This window comes from Gobio gobio (genome assembly GCF_949357685.1).
Source record: "Gobio gobio genome assembly, chromosome: 3".
NCBI lineage: Eukaryota > Metazoa > Chordata > Actinopteri > Cypriniformes > Gobionidae > Gobio > Gobio gobio.
In genome coordinates this window covers 44,601,327-44,614,825 of record NC_137099.1, presented here as the reverse complement: position 1 = coordinate 44,614,825, position 13,499 = coordinate 44,601,327, and the positions used below count along the sequence as shown (strand labels likewise).

The 13,499-nt window shown below is 36.9% G+C and overlaps 2 protein-coding genes across 3 annotated transcripts in view; one reads left to right on the top strand and one right to left on the bottom strand.

Annotated features, from left to right (window-relative positions):
• Nucleotides 1-4,073, top strand: part of zdhhc5a (zDHHC palmitoyltransferase 5a) — a 48,711-nt gene extending 44,638 nt beyond the window's left edge. For both annotated transcript variants that reach the window (XR_013816198.1, XM_079812368.1), the window contains one exon: nt 2,423-4,073. Coding sequence is in view for 1 of the 2 variants with exons in the window: in XM_079812368.1 (XP_079668494.1) it covers nt 2,423-2,636 (214 nt within the window). In the remaining variant the exon portion in view is untranslated. The remainder of the gene's footprint in view (nt 1-2,422) is intronic.
• A 1,092-nt stretch (nt 4,074-5,165) lies between these two features.
• Nucleotides 5,166-13,409, bottom strand: tmx2b (thioredoxin-related transmembrane protein 2b). The gene is made up of 8 exons (XM_079812369.1): nt 13,053-13,409; nt 11,762-11,822; nt 11,296-11,409; nt 11,075-11,151; nt 9,969-10,075; nt 9,370-9,435; nt 9,149-9,278; nt 5,166-6,372 (listed from the first exon to the last, which is right to left on the bottom strand). The coding sequence occupies exons 1-8, from the start codon at nt 13,239-13,241 to the stop codon at nt 6,190-6,192; spliced, it is 927 nt and encodes a 308-aa protein (XP_079668495.1). The 5' UTR covers nt 13,242-13,409; the 3' UTR covers nt 5,166-6,189.
• Nucleotides 13,410-13,499: the final 90 nt, after the last annotated feature.

Genomic DNA, 13,499 nt, shown 5'->3' with positions numbered 1-13,499 from the left:
GTTGACATTCGATGGCTCAGAAATGCCTCCATTGGCACAATGTGCTTTACACTTTCAAGACCCATAAAAGGTACTAAAGACGTTGTTACAAAGTCCATCTCACTACAGTGGTTCTACAATAATTTTGAGGTAACGAGAATAGTTTTTATGCGCAAAAAATAATCTAAATGACGACTTTATTCAACAAGTATCTGTCTTCCGCCTAGGCCTCAGACATGAACTCAAGAAGCACCACGACGCATGCGCGAGAATATGACTTTCATTTCGCAGCTTTGATAAGGCACTTTTATGTGCACTTGATCGTTTCTCATGGTTCGGGCATCCAGGAAATGCACACTTTAGCCCCATTTTGACCACCACGCCAAGACCTAAATCACGATCAATGTAGAATTCCAACAGCTTAGATACGGTGCATCTTCCTCTGCTTGTAAACAAAGCTCCTCGCTTCCAGGTCATGTGTCAGAACGCCTGCTCTACGTCATATTCTCACGCATACGTCGTGGTGCTTCGTGAGTACACGTCAAAGGCCTAGGTCAGGGGTGTCCAAACTTTTTTTTAAAGGGGGCCAGATTCGATGTTGTGGACATACCCGGGGGCCGGTCCCTTTTCCATTATATATATATATATATATATATATATATATATATATATATATATATATATATATATATATATATATATATATATATATATATATATATATATATATATATATATATATATATATATATATATATATATATATATATATATATGAAATGTATAAATGAAATGTTTTGTTTCTTTGAAACATGACAGATTAGACAAAAGCTTGAACTGACAGTAGAGTAGCTTGAGAGAGGATGTAAATGTATAGATATTTAACAATGTAAAACTTTCATCAACCAAACATTTTTAATGGCTGAAATTTTAATATTATTACTGAGTTAGAACTCTATTCTTATTTAAATTTAACAAGTGCTCTATTTAGATCACCACAGGTAAAACCACACTACAAAAAATAATTTTCTTACTTGGTATTTCTGTCTTCTTTCCAGTTCAAATATCTAAACATTCTTAAATAAAGATGCTTTTACTAAGGAAAATTTACTAGGGACTAAGAAAATTAGTTTCTTGTTTCTGTTTTGGACAGAAACAAGAAACAAGATATTTGCTTGTTTTAACCAAAAACTTCAATTTCATTTTATTTTCCAGAAAATAAGAAAAAATATCTAATGTCATTTAACTTATCTAGTAAATGCATCTTGATTTAAGAATTTTTAGATATATTTATACTTGAAACAAGACAAAAAATACTAAATTACATTTTTGGCAGTGCACACAAGGCAAAACGTTTAAAAAATAAAGTATTTCTATATCTAGAATGGCGTTATGGTATTGTCTCCAAACATATAAATACAAATGCACAAAACTGCAAGTTTATGACAAAAAATAGTCTGCAATTTGGCCTTTATTACTAATTTGATACATGTCTACATTAGAAATGAAATAAAATTAGATATTAACCTACATTTCTGACAAATTACCACGGTTACAGGTAGTGTTACCACAGTAAATCCATGATAAATGTTGGTGAATTGTTGTTTTAAAAGTATTTTAAATGAATCGGCTCAGTGTTTCTCCTGATTTGCACGTTAGTGTTGTTAAGTCAGTGCTGTTTAACTGGATTTAAATTCAATCAAAACACTGAGAGATTTGCAGCTAGTACCGGAGACCTCTGCACTGAACTCAAACGCTTCTGAAGGCTGTTTAGTGGGCGCGTGATCGAGACACTCAACAGGTAAACACATTTGTTCAGAGTCAAAACTCGTGAGTTGCGCAGAGCACAAGTAGCGCTGTTTCGTTCCGCTTTGGGCGCTGTTTCCCTGGCCTAAAATCTAGTACTGCCACCTTGCGTTGACATCGTGAAACGACACGATTTGTAAATTATCCGTGGCGGGCCACATATAATATATTTTAATAGACAAGCTGCGGGCCGACGGCCCGGGGATGAATTACGGACTTTAGACACCCCTGGCCTTGGCGGAAGACAAGAACTTGTTAAATAAAGTCATTATTTTGATTTTTTTTTCTAGTGCACAAAAACTATTCTTGTCACTTCATAAAATGATTGTAGAACCACTGTAGTGAGATGGACTTTGTAACGAAGTCTTTAGTACCTTTTATGGGTCTTGTGAGTGTAAATTCCGTTGCTGCCAATGGAGGCCTTTTTTGAGCCATCGGATTTCAACAAAAATATCTTCATTTGTGTTCCGAAGATGAACAAAGGTCTTACGGGTGTCGAACGACATGATGGTAAGTAATTAATGACAGAATTTTCATTTTTGGGTGAACTAACCCTTTAATACTTTAGAATAGTAGTGTAATTACTATACAAATGTACATACTAATGTAAATCCTTCTCTAATTTTCTTTGGTTTAGGGACGAGATTCAGATGAAGTCATATAACCGGACAAACGGGCAGCCGAAACCACCTTCCACCCACTCGTCCCCCTCTCATCCTGTCAGCGTGTCGACTCGCCCAGGTCAGGCATATTCCAGTGCTGGCTCTTCTCAGAGCCCCGCCCACAAGCCTGGAGGTGGGGTGAAGAAGGTGACGGGCGTCGGAGGGACCACTTACGAGATATCGGTTTGAGAGAGCGGCTGTTTTCAGTGTTGTCGTCAAGAATAGAGCCAGGGACTCGTTTTCTTCACCAACAGAGCAGAGAAATCATCATGTGTGGCAGACTTTTATAGATGCACATGGGAAAGATCTGAACATTTTTTCTAAATTGAAATCAATGCTGACCAGCAGGTTTTGGTTGGATATGACGTGGAGGAGGAGGAGGAAGAGGAGGAGCATGGGCGGCCATTCAAGCCGTGTCATAATCTCTCACCAGTAAGGAGCTGTAATTGGTGTGACGGCAAAGGACCGGGTTGCCTTCAAAATGTTTGAGAGAAAAAAAAGATTTTTATCCAACGTAAATGTGTAAATTGTTCTGTATAGAGAAAAAATGGTCACTGTTTTGTTTTTCACCGAGTGGAATTTGATTTTTACGAAAGGGGACCTGTGGCTTTCCGTAGCCATTTCAGACCACTGTGATTGGCATGCGACAATGTATCCAATCAGCACAAGGGAAGCAAAACGGTAGAAAAGAGAGAGAGATGGACTAATGCATTATTTAAAAGACAGCAGCCTTTTCAAATTGGTGTTTTCCGAGTAATGGCCTTGGAAATTCAAGGAGGAAATGTTTTTATTTAATTTTTTTAAGTGTTATTTTATATGACTTTATAAATGGTTATTGATAAGATCAAAATGTTTTTTTTTTCTTTTTCTACAAAGGCTGATATTTGTTCTCTATGGACTTTAATCGAGCTGGTGGCACTCTAGTGGCGAGAGATCAGTCAGAGGGTTGCTCGTAGCATAAAAATGCATTTGACACTGCAATCTGTGGGACATATTTCAAATTTTATCCTGTAAACATTGATTGTCTGCCTCTTGGGTATGATTCTTTTTTTTTCCTTTTGTATGTTTTATTAATACATGAGAGGCAAATCTCACTGGTGGCCTTAACTAGCCAGCCATGTAGGATTTAAAGCTTTCTGCTCACCATGCCACAGAACGCTGGGTAACCATATCGGTGTCTTCTGATTGGACGGCAATCAGAGGATGCTAGCTGTCATTATGAATCAGTGAAAGCCTTTTATTTTTAATAATTTAATTCTTACCTATTACATTCAAAAAGATTGTGACATTTCAATCAGCGTTTGTCTTGTCAGGTGTATCGATCAACATTTAGATCAGGGCTGGCCAATCAGGGGACAGAAGGTATTTTCTGGCTGATACAAAAGCCAATGAATACACTTTTAGGAATATTTTGGATCAAAAGATGGACAGGGGAAGTAGGGAAAGAAAGAAAAGAAAGTGTACTGTATAGTTCAGTGTGAGTGAGCATGGTTGTGAATATGTGTGTGCGTGTGTGTGTGTGTGAGCATTGGTAATAAACTCTTTATAAATCAGTTGTGCCTTTGGCTTTAATTCACCCTTCGTGCATTGCTGTTTTAATACATAAACTTTGGAAATGTACACCCCATTAATGTCCTTGAATGTTTTTTTTCTGTCCAGTCTCAAATGTGTGAAATCAATATAGTTATGGTCTTCAAAAATTTGTGGCACCTCATTACCATGTTAAAACATTTGGGGGAAAAAACACTTTGAGTGTAGCTAAAAAATACTGAATGTGTTAGTGGATGTGCTCTTATTTATGTTGTGAATCGTAGCTGACAGAAAAAAAATACTTTTTTAAATGGTGAGATTATATTATACTATTTTAAATAGGGGTGTAATGGTACACTTATTCGTACTGAACCGTTTCGGTACAGGGCTTTCGGTTCGGTGCACGTGTGTACAATCTTTTTTAAACAAAAAATGCAAACAGTTAACAGTCGGCTTGTTTTAAGCCCGGAACACACTTCAACCTGAGTTCCCACGCTAACATTAAGTATTCAGTCCATTTTACCACGAAATTCAAACGATAAATGCCGTTTTGACGCTCTTTAATGCGACTACTAATCACTATAAAAGCGGCTGCGGCGCGCGCGATCTGTGACCGCGATCATCTCTTCCTAAAGAATACATGAATTAATATCTCCTACGGTATGTTGAGGATATTATACATTTCAGTAATGTGTAATGTATGTTGTGTAATCGCTCAATCGTTGTTTCAACCACGGAAAGACAAAACAGCCTGAGAACATGTCACGTAGCATCACACAGGGTTACACCCCTACTCTTTTTCCGAAAGACATCCTGGGATTTTTTATAACCACAGAGTCAGGACTTCGGTTTAACATCTTATCCGAAGTACCGTTACACCCCCAATACTAAATGTATACAGAGTTCTCAAAAATACACTTTCAAAATGAGTTTTTTGGGCACTTTCAGGTTGTGAAACATCCCATTAATATGACGAATGACGTGCATTATAGTGTTTGCAGATGCAGCTTTTATGTATATTTTTGGTATGGGGATGCCTTGCAATGTTAAAATTGAATCTCAAATTGAGTGATTTAGAAATGCTTGTTTCAGCTTTTGGATAAAGTGTCCAAACATCTCGCTGGTTTTTCTGTCAAGTGTGAATTTGAAGAAACTGGATAAAATTGACAAGCTACACAAAACAGGATGTGAAGAACAAAATGTTTTATTGGAATGGCAAAACAAAAACTTTCCATTCACAACCACTCAAAGCACTTGGTCATCTTTCAAGCATCAATTCATTAAAGATTAGTGAAAATCAAGAAAATAGGCCACCAAAACAGTATTGGCCCTTTTTGTAAGGAAATTGACGAAACTGAAAATACTGTTTCCAACAGTGACATCAATGACTGGAAAAGGTTAAAACATGAAGTCTGCCTGCAGCTTTCTTCAGTGCCTGTCAGTTTAAAGTAATAATAATAATAAAAAAGTTAAAAGCTTTAATTCAACACAAAGAAAACTAATACAAACTTTTTTTAACATATTTAAGACTTTAACAGCAGTATTCAGTCTGAAAATAAGTGTGTAACTGGGTCTCAATGTCAAAGGTAACCACGTTTTGCAGAATATTATTATCTTGAGATCTCGCTCTTAGTTTTTATAATTTGTAAAATGACGAACTGTTTGCATAAAACACCCTCCCTTTAGATCAGTCTAGTAGTCAGTACCAACATCTCAGAAAAGTAGTAAAAAAAAGGAATACTAGGAGTGACAAAGGAATGGAAGGATTAACAACACAGTAAAAAAAACTGATATAGTTTGTTCCCCAATAGTGATGCATATGCAACACAAAATAACCCCTCACTAATGATCACTTCATAATTATCAACCATATTAGAGGTAGAAGTCCAATGTTTAATTATGTTGAACTCGATTAAAAGAACACAGCTGACAGAGATCGAATATCAATGTCCCAAATGATGTGGTTTTGGATGTCTGTGCCTGTACATCTATGATTATGACATTTAATTAATGATTTAACATTAGGATTTACTATATTATTGGACTGATTTTGCAGTTAACTAATACGTTATACAAAAAGAAAAAACAACAATCATTCTGCTTATAACTACATACAAACTCTCTCTCTCGCTCGCTCTCTGCATACTGAACATTAGTACAATCTGGTCCAGTCCCATAGTGATTGACAGTGCTCTTCAGCAATGTGCACTTTCTATTTGTCCTTCTTGCTCTCTGTGTCCATCGCAGTGATGGTCTCGGCCTCCGGTTCCTCCTCTTCAGGCACAGGGGAAAACACAGATTCATTGGGCCTCTCGGATTTCTCTCCTTTGGTCTTGCCGAGCTTCTTGTACTTCTGATACAACTCATTGAGGTTAAACTCTCGGATGATGTTTTCCTGGGAATAAACAACAACAACTAGTCACACCACATTTCTCTGTGTTGAATAGAAATCATACAGCGTATAAAAGGCTTTTGAGAAGTGTTTGAAGGATGTTTCTGACAAAGTTTTTCATTTTTTTTATATATAGCAATCTAGTCATGGCCTGTTTGTAGAGCTTACACGAAAACTGATCTAGTGTCATGCACTTAATGTCTCATCTGCGGCCGTTCTAGGTGCACATTAAAACTGAATAAGCAGCGCGCTTACTGTATGACTTCATTGGCGCCAGCACAACGATGGGTTAAAGAACTTAAAATACGGGTACACAAGTTAACAGGTTAAAGTATCAGTTTTGATGTTAATATTTATTCATCATACAGTTGAACTTGACAGTAGGCCGATTCCCTCTCTTGTTATTTCATAGGGAGCTTCAAAGAAGATGCATGTTCCCTGTGTTTATCAGTATACAATTATGTTCGTTGGGTAAAAAAGAAAAACTAAATAAAAGTAAAAGTTAATTTGATAACCTTCCCCTCAAGGTTTCTATAAATATCGCAATATATCGATATCGTGATTTATTTTGGCCACAATAACCGGTGTGAAAAGTCAAATATTGTGACAGCCCTAATGTATACATATTTATATTTTGCCAGCCACCGTCAGTATTTTTGATCATTTTCACAAAAATGTCATGGCCCCCAGATTATTTTGTTGTATGAATATCTGAACATGCGATATCAAAAGAAAGAACAAACCCTCTGCTTTTAAACAACAAAAAGTTTTATTCTAGCTTCATGCATTTTTTTAAATCAACACATAAAAAAGGCAACATTTTAAGCAGAAAGCTGAGAAAAATATATCAAGATCGGATTCAGAACAATGATCAAAACATAGATGGAGCAGATTGAGTCCATCAACACCCCAAAAGCTTCACATTCCTATACCTCATCCTGGTTTGAAATTTCATTCAATAACATTTTTGATTTATATGCTTAAATGTTGTTAATCGTCTTATTTTACATATGCTATTGCTTGTTTCTGCATCTTCTTCACATGTGTTTTGATCAGGAGATTATTTACTCGTTCAGAAGATTTGTTCAATAGACTATCGCAGCTTCTGCTTCACACTAGGGGTTGAACGACTTCCGATTTTATAAAGTCGACATTTATGTGATGAAAGTCGTGTTGACGCCGACTAGTCGCTGATGACATCATTAATAAACAAATAACCCTGAACCTTGAGCTGAGACCATGGCTGAGACGCGAGCACGGGTTTTCTTATGCACAGGACAGCTATGGATTATGACACAGCGCTGCCCATAAGGTTATTTCTCCTACATAACATTTTTTGTATCAGTTCTTTTGTCTTTGGGTCGTTATATTTCTAACAGATTTCTGCTCGTTCTGAATCAGATACAGATAAAGTAGCACAATAAACAATACATGTATATGAATGCATTAGTGAGAGAGCGATTGTGTGTGAATTAAGTCTACCTGCCAGCGTCTCTCTAAAAGTGAAGCTGTGAGTTTTAGTTACAAAGAAATATATGCTATAACTTTTCAGTTTCTGAGCTATTTTACTGATAAATCACAGAACAGTGTTGACAATACATTTCTGCTCTACTGAATGGTTTTGTGTGAGGCGCACGCGATCTCCACGTGATGTGCAAGCTATGTGTGTGTGTTACAATGGAGGCAGCATGCATTAGTTTAGAACGGAGATTAACTTACGTGTACAATAAGTGTGCATTCTCCCGATCAATTTTGAGCATCCAGATGGTATAATCAAACATGTCTTGTGGAGACCTCTCGGAGTATGCATTTATTTGTCATTTTTAACTGTTGGAAACAGAGCCTGCATGTCAGGAAATGGCTTATCCTGTTGTACCCTCTATAGGCCAGCGACTAGTCGACGTGAGAAGCTACGGTTGGCGACACAGGACAAAGATGTCGTCGTCTGAGAGAGCAGAGAGTGACTAGCGCTCTGTAGAGCAATTTGTCTATTTAGGGCTATTGTAGAAACATGGCGGCGCAAAATGATGACTTCACTGTAAGTGTTGTGTATGTAGATAGAAATGGCTCATTCTAAAGTAATAAAAACATAACGGTTCATTATGCAAAACATAGTTATGTATATGATATTGCATTTCTGTCAATAGATCCTCCAAAATATTTAGGCCTGTCGCAATAATCAATATATCGATATATCGCACAATATATGTACATGACCTCACAGATTTTTTGTGATGCAATATATCACCCATTATGTTTACATGATAATGAATGTCACCAACATTTTACTCGATTGTGCTGTCATCTTGTATTGAGGCGAAAGTGGTTCTCGGGCAGTTCCTTCATACACAGAGCGGTTATCGACAGGTGAAAAAAGGCGCCATTTGAGGCGTTATAGTGTTTTCCTGACAACTACTGACAGTTTGGAAGAATAAGCCAAAATGGACTCGATTTCAAAGCCGCAATCCCCTTTTCCAGTGCACATATAAATGTCAACGCAAGCCGTTTCACAAGGGAAAATGTTTATTTACTAGAATATATTTTTTTTACCCTTAATCTCCATGATCTAAAGAATTAAAAGGTTTTCATTTGAAAGTGTGTAGGTCTACTTGCATTATTATGCTGTTATATTAGGATTATATATTCAGTGGCATAAAATAGTCTTAAAATAACAATAATATAGTTTATCGCAATTATTTCTGGGACGATATATCGCGAAACAAAAAGAAGTTATCGTGACAGGCCTATAAAAATTACACACTGGACCTTTAAGCCTCACCTCTGTGAAGGTCCAAGACACTGCGCGTCCCTTCTTGTCCACCTGAGGGCGCCTCATAACTTCCTTTCCCCCCTGGAAGAGCACCAGAGAGGGCAGCTGCTTTGAGAGAGGAGAGGTGCTGACCCTGTACCTGAGGAGGGACAAAAAGAAACACAGGATATTGTCACAGGCTGTGTACCAGAGCATGACGAGAAACGGTGAGACACAACAGGACAACTTACTTCTTGGATACTTCACTGTAACGACCAATGTCCACTTTGCCAAATTTTAGCCCTGCACAGTTGTACCTGAGTGAGAGAAATTAATTCATAATCCATTCAAAATACTTAAATTCACAGAAACAGTAACTAATCTTCAAAAGTTTGGGGTAAGATTTTTTTTTTATGTTTTTGAAAGAAGTCTCTGAACTTATTTGATCAAAAATCACACATTTTGAAATATTATTACAATTTAAAACAACTGTTCTCTATTTTAATATATTTTAAAAAGTAATTTATTTATGTTATGGCAAAGCTGAACTACTCCAGTCTTAAGTGTCACATAATCCTTCAGAAATCATTCTAATATGCTGATTTGCTGTTGAAAATGGTTGTGCTGCTTAGTATTATGTGGAAACCGTGATGCATTCAGGATTTTTGGACGAATGAAACGTTCAAAAGAACAGCATTTATTTGAAATAAAAACCTTTTGTAACATTACAAATGTCTTTACTGTCACTTTTTATCTATTTAATGCATCCTTGAGCCTCAATAAATGTAAGAATTTCGTAAAAGACCAAACAAACTTTTGAATGGTGGTGTATCAAGAGCATATTTCTTACTTCAAGGACAGATCAGCATAGACGGAGGCGAAAGACTGACATTCCGGTGACCAGTTGGCAAAAAACTCAACGATCCAGGTCACTCTGTGGTCCTTCTCCAACTCCTCCTAAAGACAAAAGAAAAGTGAACAGCTATACTCGCTAGCTTAAACCGAACGGTTTCAAACAACATGTATTTGCACACTATATCCCTCAGGCTCAGTTAAAGTTCAACTATGAATGGGGCTGAAATTTGAGCTTATAGACCATTAACATTGGGTAAAATCTTGCTTCGAATTTTGTTTTTTAAACACCCAATGGCTTATTCGCAAAGACTATTGGGCTGAAATGGTAATAAATACTTATGGGCTTTGAATTCCTCTTACTTAGACAAGTACACTCGAGCTTGTTCTCTTTTATGTTTTAAGTTGGCAACTAGTATGCAATGAGAAGTCGTAGAATACAGTGTGCACACTTCCGACGCAGAAACTAAAAATCAAGAGACTTTCATAAAATACATAAAGAATAAATAAATATCATATAAATGAGTGGTTCTCAACCAGGAGCCAGGGCCTACTGGGGGGCATTGACAAATTTTCAAGGGGGTTAAAATGATTTAAAAGTATTTAAAGCTGCAGTCCGTAACTTTTTGCGCTCTAGCGGTTAATATACAGAACTGCATGTGTCTTGCGGTAGAACATTGCAGCCGGAGCTACTTTTCTATGTTTATGTATATGGCGAGTCACGCCGGGACTGTGCTCCTCCGCAGCGGTTCCTACCAGTCCGGTCTGAAATAGTCCCAATATAAACACTTATTATAAGTGTACCATAATTATTCAGGGTAAGACAAAAACACAGTTTGGAAAATGGATTAATGTTGTACAGTCTCATTATATCATTTTTGCAAACCTTGAACACAAAAAAATTACGGACAGCAGCTTTAAATGAATGCATTATTATCGATGGTAAAACTTTAGTAAGGGGAACACATATTCACAATTAACTACGACTAGTTAGTAAAGTAGTTTTTAAGTAGCGTCCTATCCTAATCCTATTGGGTAGGATAAAAGGGATAGTTCACCCTGAAGTGTGACTGAAATCATAGTATGATTTGAAATCATACTCACGTCAATGGTTTTATCATTGAAGTACTTGATGTATTCAGGGCCCATGTACAGAGGAGGTTTGCAGATCATCAGGAAAACTGCATCAGTGATAAGAGAATATCAGTAAGCATAGAAATGGTAGATAGCTACACTACATGCATCTAATATTTGGTTTAGTTTTTCTAAAGGAAACTTTAGAATATTTCCACTGACTGACAGTGACATAGATCAAAAATACTGACCAATACACAAGGTCAAGTAGAGAAGCCCCAAACGTATGTCCAGTCTGAAGAACAGGATCACATTGGCTACTTTACTAAAGAGGATGATGTTTCCCACGTGCTGCTCAACGGTAACTGGGGAGCAAAGATTAAACGAAAACACATATTATTGTATTGTTTCATCATACAAAAAACGAATAGTGAAAGAGGGCGAGTTCAACAGTGGAGCTGGAGGAGGGGGAGAGAATAACAGAAACACTGAATGACAAAGGACATTGATTTAACAACAAACACAAGGACAACCGTCACTGAGAACACAGGTGCCTAAACGTTTAGTGTATAAACAAAACCTTAACATTCAACCTCAGCCTATTGACATCATGGAGATTATTTTCTGAAATGTTAATGTCAATAAATAAAACTGTGGAGAAAATACTTTTTTGAAGGAAAAAAAAACCAAGAATGGTTTAGGGGGAGAAACTCTTACTTGCTCTTCTGTTTTTCATCATGACTATAGCACTCAGAAACATCAGGATCTCCACCTCTCTCTGAAAAACAAAATAAACAGAACAATGGCTAAAATGTACATACATAATAGTTAAAGACACTTAATATAAAGTGGATCCTATATCATTTTTATGGCCAAAATACATACAGTTGAAATAAAAAGTATGTGAACTACTTGCAGAAACAATAATTGTACTGTCCTGAATAAGACATTTCCATACAATTTTTTTTACATTTAGTCCCCAAGACAAAAAAGCAGAATTTATTCAAATGACCACATTTTTATTTTTTTAAGTTTATGAACCCTCGATTCTTAATACCTGGATCTCAATGCATAGTGAGCATCAGCGAATGTTTTAATCTTTTTTTAGTAGTTGTGTTTGAGTCCCTCAATTGTCCTCATTGTGAAAATATGGATCTCAAAATCATACAGTCCCTGCTGGAAAGGGTTCAAATATGCAAAAGATGCTGGAAAACGGAAGAATTTTCGGGCCCTGAGGAATTTTTCTGGTTCATCAATTTTTGACTGGGTCATTTTAATAAATTCAGATATTTCTATATATTTTTTTGTCTTGTGGACTATATGTAAAAAAAAAATTATGCAAAATATATTATTCAGGAAAGTACTAAATAAAAAAAAATAACATGCATTTTGTATGATCTCTCTTATTATGTTAAAATTATTCACATTTTCACAGATTCAGCAAGCGGTTAATATACTTTTTCTTGCAACTGTAGATTATAAAATTATACTATTTGAACAACAATTTGAGTGAAATGTTGAATGATTACAGAAAATTCCAAAGAGCATCTTTTCAGTGTCAATGGAAGCAATATTGTGTGTGTGTGTGTGTGTGTGTGTGTGTGTGTGTGTGTGTGTGTGTGTGTGTGTGTGTGTGTGTGTGTGTGTGTGTGTGTGTGTGTGTGTGTGTGTGTGTGTGTGTGTGTGATAAACAATATAATAATAAACAATGTCGACGCAACAACACAACAGTGTTTATTCAGTGATACACATGCACCACACGTGGGACAGGTTGCCAAGTTTTTCGCCCCACATACATCACTCATATATGCATGGTATTCCAAACTCTTTTCATCATACAAATTTAGGGTTGTTCCCGTGCCTGCTAAATAGCGACCCCCAAATTCTATAGACCATCATCTGCTGGCCACTGCCCTGTTTCCCTTGTTACGAAGCAGGTTAGCTATATATATAAACACATTATCAATATCATTCAGCATGGAAACCCAAAGGTCTGCTTTATACATACCCAATCAAAATCGCATGAATTGCCATCCTCGCGCTGCGTCGAAAGATGTTCACAGATCCCAGGCGTTTTGCGGATAAGCAGGAATGCGCTAGACATAAATAACGAGGCTATGTAGTATGGTTTTAGTAGCCATTTGTAAACCTGCGGCAAATGATACAGAAACGCGAACAGAGGTGTTAACAATGCCATTTTTCTATGTCTTTTTCCTCAGAAAACGATTGCTGCGGAGATCCGAGACGAAAGGGTCCGCATCAAAACCGCTATCAATGAGAAACAATATTTGTCGGCAAATGAATTAAACGATTTAAAGGGACAGAGGTCACTGCGGACGAAGGGGAAAAAACGCCCCTCCTCTTTAAAGCAGGCCCGTTGATTGGTCGCGTTACCGAAGCGACGGCGCTTATTGGTCATGATGTCACATAAAGGGAAGGACAAGCGGAAGTATGT

Bases quoted from the DNA above. Each gene is read 5' to 3' on its own strand.
- tmx2b (XM_079812369.1), bottom strand. From the start codon at position 13,241: ATGGCATTGTTAACACCTCTGTTCGCGTTTCTGTATCATTTGCCGCAG. The intron at 11,152-11,295 runs GTCAGTATTTTT...TCACTGATGCAG, and splicing joins CTACTTGACCTTGTGTATTG to TTTTCCTGATGATCTGCAAA. The intron at 6,373-9,148 runs GTGAGGCTTAAA...GTTTATTCCCAG, and splicing joins TGTCTTGGACCTTCACAGAG to GAAAACATCATCCGAGAGTT.